At 35.2% G+C, this 6,713-nt stretch overlaps 1 protein-coding gene across 1 annotated transcript; it reads left to right on the top strand.

Moving 5' to 3' along the window:
* The first annotated feature begins 1,111 nt into the window (after positions 1–1,111).
* On the top strand, positions 1,112–5,910 carry LOC308705961 (proteinase-activated receptor 1-like). The gene is made up of 4 exons (XM_081391285.1): positions 1,112–1,415; positions 2,545–2,622; positions 2,997–3,116; positions 3,293–5,910. The coding sequence occupies exons 1-4, from the start codon at positions 1,352–1,354 to the stop codon at positions 4,417–4,419; spliced, it is 1,389 nt and encodes a 462-aa protein (XP_081247411.1). The 5' UTR covers positions 1,112–1,351; the 3' UTR covers positions 4,420–5,910.
* The last annotated feature ends 803 nt before the right edge of the window (positions 5,911–6,713 follow it).

The following is a 6,713-nucleotide window of genomic DNA, read 5'->3' as shown; positions in this document are numbered from 1 at the left end:
CTGTAAATTGAGCTGCATTTAACAGTCAAAATTACCAAATTTCACCAGATGTAAAACCCCAACCTCTCAGCATTTCAGCAACGTTTAAAAAACTGTTTTAAAAAAAAGCAAGGTTACTGGAATTAAACATCAATTAGACTCCAAACTCTGTTTACCCTGTTCACATTCCTTTTCCTTCCCAGCACTGCCTTTCCGTACAAACCGGAAGCAGCCACTGAGCATATGTGTGTGTCTGTTATCTTAACCAGTCGGAGGTCGAGAGTCTCACATGAATAAGCGAATATGCCGTTTTTCTATAACATTCTGGCATTTTTGATTCGTGTCTATAGAGCAGCATAAACAAAATGTGATCATATGGTCATGCAGAATCAGAATGCACTTTATTCGCCAAGTGTGCACAAGCACTCAAGGAATTTGGTTTCCAGGAGCTCAAGGTACTTACATAACACAATTGAGAAGAGAGAAAGAATGAAGTATGTGGAATCAAAAGAAAAAACAACAACATAATATACATCTAAAAATTAAATGAGTGGGGAAAAAAAAGAATATACATTTAGATGGTAAGTAGAAGGCCTATGTACAGATGTACATATTAAAGGAATAGTTCACTTAAAAAAGAAAAGTCTGTCATCATTTACTCACTCCCAAGTTGTTTCAGACCAGTATGAATTTCTTTCTTCTGCTCAACATAAAGTTATTTTGAAGAATTTCGGTAACAGAGAGTTGATGAACCCCATTGACCTCCATAGGAAAAAAAAAAAAAAAATACTATGCCAAGATTCATCAGGCTCAAATTGTGAAAGAATGGTTGGTAGGGAGCATGAAGAACTATTTGCACAGATGAATTGGCTCCTCTGAGTCCAGACCTTAAATTCATTGAAAGTCTTTGGGATGTGCTGGAGGAGACTTAAGATCTTGACCAAAAATGTAGGCTACCTCTTGATGGAAATACGTGTTGTGATGTTATTTTCATTAAGAGGTGCTCCAATTTTTGTATAAATATAAATATGTGTATTTGAGTTATTGGTGGAAGCGACTGTCTGTCTGTCTGTCTATTCAACTGTAAAGTGTAAGTGACAGCCTACTTTCCCAGGGGCGCTGTGGGACAGTCAGACACACTGTCTGGGTTTTATAAAAACAGCCATATGGGACGTAGGGTCCGTGATGTCACCACATTGTAACGCACATCCTCGCTCGAGCCACATAACTGTTCAGGAGGCGACTGAAGACTTCACGCGCGAGTTTGATTCTCAAAGCAACATTTCCTTTCTTCAGTTTGTAGAGCTTGTTTTTTTTTCGTACTGAAATTCACTTTTTGTTCTAGAAACGGACAATAGCAACTTCACACATCATGGAAATCCAAACTATCTTGTTTTTAATTCTAAATGCGCACACATGCACTGCCATCTTTAACGGTAAGTTCAAGAAAATGAGCTTATGATTTTCAAAAGCGACGACTTTTTGTATATTTTTGCTGGTGTGTATATAGGCTATACTTTATAACTTTTCGGTTAATTAAAAAAGAGTGATACTAGATGAAAACAGAATACTTTTTATATTTGAAATAACGGTTTAAAAACACCCCGAATGTATGCGTTCATGGGGCTATTTTTAGATATATTGCTGTGAAAGCAAAGTGCCAGCGTTACTGCAGGCTCTTAAGAAAATTTTAAGGGGAAAAAAAATAAGAGAAAGTGGTCAATCTGTATTTTTACCAGCTAAAAGTGTCAATAAATGCTCCAAACAGGATTATATATATATATATATATATATATATATATATATATATATATATATATATATATATATATATATATATATATAATCCTGTTTGTTGATACTGGTGTTTTGGAACATTTATAGATACTTTTAGCTTATTATATATAAGCATGGTTGGCATCGTTTTATTTCAGTTAGCCTAATAGCTGGTTTGATTTGCATTGAGAGATTATCTTATGGAAAGTACTCCATGCCAATCTCTAGGTATGGTGAAGGCTATGTGATGATGTGGGGCTATTTTAATTCCAAAGGCCAAGGGAACTTTATCAGGATGCATAGTATCCTGGATCCATGAAGTAACTGGCCTTTAAAAATAAAAATATGCCTGCCTCTATGGGAATTTAACATAGGGGTGTCCAAACTTATGCACCCTGTATTTTAAGGAAGAACATTTATTTATTTACGATACATTATTCATTCACAAAGAAAATTGGTGTACTTAAATGTTGGATTTTTCTTAATTTTTTTAATTAAGGCATTAAGTTCAAATTCCAAAAGATGATTTTTTATTCCTCATTTTAGTCAACTTTAGCATGGGTGTCTAAACTTATGCATAGCACTGTATGTATATATATATATATATATATATATATTAGTCATTTAAATTTATACTCAAACTAGAGAGGCTGTTCACAGAATTCCTAGGAAGCGTCCTGTGTTTGTATTAGCTGGGAGTCATTTCAGCCTTTATCGAGATCTTGGAAGTGGTCGTTTTCCTGTATTTGTTCTATAATTTTTTTTTTTCTTTTGTATGTTTGATTACAGATAGTGCTGAATACAGTTTAGCTGATACTGCAGTAACTGTTAATCCGGTTTATCCACCTGATCATGAGAAACCCAGAGGTATAGTATCAAGAGATCCTCTAAATACTGTCTATACTTTTGACCTAAGAGCAGCTGGACAAGACCAGTCTTAAGAAATAACTCTGAATCGGCATAAATAAATAAATTAGTAAATTAGTATATTATTATTTCTATACTCACTGCTTTTTACATTGGACAGAATTTTTTGTTTTTCAAAGAAAATCCATAAATTTGTATTGAACTTTAATTAATATTTCCACAATTGGCTGAAGAAGGCTGCTCTTAGAGTAGAGAGCTCTATAAAGAAAATGTCTGTTTGCATTTAGCTAGGACTAACTTATCAAATTATATAACTTATCATTTATTTGTCTGGCAGCGAGAGCTATCACTGATGGTTCTGTGTTTGGTTACAGCCCCATCTGGACGCAGTTTTGCAGGTCGTGTCTATATAACCCAAACCGATGAGCCGATTGACTTCTATATGGATGAGACATTACCCAACTCTTCCTCGACTTCAAATAAAACCCATGAAGGTACAAAATCCTCATATACAGACTGCCAACAACACTTTTACAATGAAGGAAATGGCCTTGTGTTTGTTTTGACTCTGATTCTTTAGTTTAACATCTTCATTAAAACCTCTTAGTCATTTTCAGTTGTCTTCTGATGTTATAAGAGATGTCACTGATGGTGTTGTTTTCGGTTACAGAGTACGTTTTTTTAAGTATTGCTGGACGCGGCCACCCAGAGGTGTCTCAGTCTAACTATAAAGGTGTACATCCATGTAACTACACTGTGATTTTCGGCATCTCAGAAGAGGCTGTTCTCTTCCTCAAAGGCTTGATGGTCACACGCGTCATGCCCTCGTTCTACATCTTCATCATCCTCATTAGTTTGCCCCTGAACGCTTTGGCCTTGGTGACGTTCACCTGTAGGATTCGAGTGAAGAAACCAGCTGTGATCTACATGTCTAACCTGGCGTGTGTGGACCTGCTCTTCACCCTGCTGCTGCCTCTGAAGATCCACTACCAGCTGAACGCTTCTGATTGGGTGTTCGGTGAGGTGGCGTGTCGTGTGCTCAGTGCTGCTTACTACTGCTACATGTACTGCTCCATACTGCTGATGATGTGCATGAGTGTGGACAGACTGCTGGCTGTGGCGCTTCCCATCGCCTCTCTAACCTGGAGGAGTGCAAGGAAAGCCACGTGTGTATGTGTGCTGGTCTGGCTGCTGGCGCTCGCTGGTACGGTGCCTCTTCTCTCAATGACACAAACGCTCAAGATTAAGGATGTGGGCGTCACTTGTCATGATGTGCTTTTCTATGACGACCCTACAGATCAGCTATACATGTACCTGTTCTCCATCCTCTCCTGCCTCTACTACTTTGTGCCACTCATTGTCACCTTAGTGAGCTACTTTATCATAATATATGTGCTCAGTGGCAAGTCTAATCGATTAGCAAAACCATCATCACTCTCAGAAAAACGAAGGAAAGCTGTGATTATGGTTATCACTGTGCTGATGGAGTTTGTGCTGTGTTTCGCTCCAACCAATGGCATCCTATTGTACCACTGTGTTCTTTTAGCTACTGGAGGAAACAGTGGGGAGGGAGATTCATCATATGCTGCTTACCTGTTAGCTGTGTGTTTTGGGAGCGTAAGTGTTTTCCTGGACCCTCTTCTGTACTACTTCGGCTCGTCTCAGTGCAGACAGCAGATCAGATCTGTGTTTTGGTGGAGAAGAGCAAAAACTACACTATCAAACACAGACACTCAGACAGGATCCTCTTTCGTGAGTTGTAAGTATAGTCAGGCTAGTGTTAGTGTAAAGACTTGAATTATTCAGAAAATTGTTTTAACTTTTTGTTTCAACAACTGTATACTTTTTATACTTTTTTATACTGTTGCGCATTGTGCCACTGACAGAAAGTTGAATCCGAAACAGTCTCTTTCTGGCCACAAATCCTGATTCATGATAAAGCATTATCCATTTTCCTTCCGGTGTTAAAAATCCAGCGCTGCTGTTGACTAGTTGACCCAGCTTTATCACATCATCAAGGGACTCCATTTCCTGTTTGTGACTGAGTGTGTCTAAGAAACATGGTGATAGTGAAAGCATTTTTATACATGTTAAGATCACATCTCTTGGGAATGTGATTAGATTTCAGGCTGCAAAATTAGAAAACAAGCTTCCACAATTCACCCCAAAATAAAAATGTTGTTTACTCACCCTCAAGTCATTCTAAACTTCATTCTAAAATGAATTCCTTTGCTCTGTTGAACACAAAAGAAGATATTTTAAAGAATATCTGAAAACAATTTTTTTTTTTTTTTTTTTTTCATGGAAGTCAATGGGGACCAGCAACCAATTGAAATTGATTTGAAAACTGTTATTAATCCCGGTAGGGAAACTGGTTTGCCACCAACCATACAGACATTGGTTACAGACATTCTTCAAAATATCTCTTTTTTTGTGTGTGTGTTTATGTGTTCAACAGAACAAAGAAACTCATACAAGTTTAGAACAACTTGAGGGTGCGTAAATGATTATAATCTTCATTTTTGGGTGAACTAACCCTGTAAGTCTAAAACAGGACAGAACATTAAATAGCAGCACTTTCAACAAATAGGTTATATTTGAAACATTTATTTGATTGCAAGAAAATGAATATACGTGTACATTTTGAAATTAATATATAATAAAACAGATCATATTTTATGTTCATCTTTTAATATTTTGTCAACATTTTCTGAAAGTCAAGCACCTACTTCACCTAAATCCAATAAGTTTCATACACACACACACTTACAATATAGGGGCTAGTTGTCAAACAACCTTATTTAATTTTTTTCAATATTATTTTCTCAATTTTTTTATTCTGTTCTCAAAACTGTCAAGTTAATGAACTATTGCGTGAAATATTATTTGGAGTAAAAGGTGTAAAAACTTTCACTATGGTCTCCCCATGTCATCTTGTATTACTGAAGTACCTATTGTATATAATGTACTTTTCTCAGTTCCTTCATTTTTTCTGTTGCATTATATTTGTCTCTTGTACAGATAAGCATAACTTCCCTATTCCATAGAGATAACTATTCTCAGATCTGAATGTTATTTTACCATGCTAATAAACTACTGTATTTCAAAAATTTTTAAGTATGTATATAATTGTGTTGACACTGTCCCTCTGTTTCTTAATGAAACTAATGTCATCCATGAAATCATGATTCTTTCTTAAATCTAAATATTTGCCTAACGAGTAAAAAATGTGTATCACTCTTTAACTAATGGGATTAAAAATGGTAATATTATTATCAGAAACCTGTGAAATATATGGATGGAGTGTATTTCTTGTTCTTTACATGGAGGCTCACAAAGGAAGTGAAAAAAAAAAAAAATCTATTAGATGGCGATATCCAGACGTTTATCCAGTGTGGCCTGTTTTTAATTCACACAAAAAGACATGTGAAAACATAAGGTTTAATATCAACACTCTCTCCATAAATAATATTTTTATTGATTATGATATACCCTGCAATTTCCAATAATGTGATTTAAGCTGGTAGGCCTATCATCCAATATTATTATCTGAAGCCAATAATATATTGATTTTATTCCTTTCACAGAAGCTGTGCTTATTCCTCTAGATGGTGATATTAAAACACATATAGCCTATCCAACAACTTTGTGCTACAATGTGATGAGGGTTATCTAACTATGGTCACTGAAACGTCAAGGTATATCAAAAAAGAATGACGTTGTCATATTTCATATGTTAAAAAACAGCCTTCTTCCACCTCAGAAACATTGCTATAAAGCTACAGAACATCCCTCTATGGAACGAACATATATTTCCCATATATGAATGATTAATATATTAAATGGTTTAACAGTAAATTTGAAAATATACAGAATAATATATTGTGCTAATATATTACAATATTTTCTTTTCATATATTGAAAAATATGTGACAAATATATTTATTAATATATCATAATGAATGTAATTTTATATTCAGTAATAGACTTCATAATATATAGATGTATATGAAATCAGATATACTACATGTGTAATTTATAGCAGATATATTTACTCAACATAAACACTTAAAAATGTAGTGTAGCCTAAT

The sequence above is a fragment of the Scardinius erythrophthalmus genome (genome assembly GCF_964197995.2).
Source record: "Scardinius erythrophthalmus genome assembly, chromosome: 17".
NCBI classification, from domain to species: Eukaryota; Metazoa; Chordata; class Actinopteri; order Cypriniformes; family Leuciscidae; genus Scardinius; species Scardinius erythrophthalmus.
Note: the sequence above shows the minus strand (reverse complement) of the source record. Positions and strands in the feature narration are given on the sequence as shown.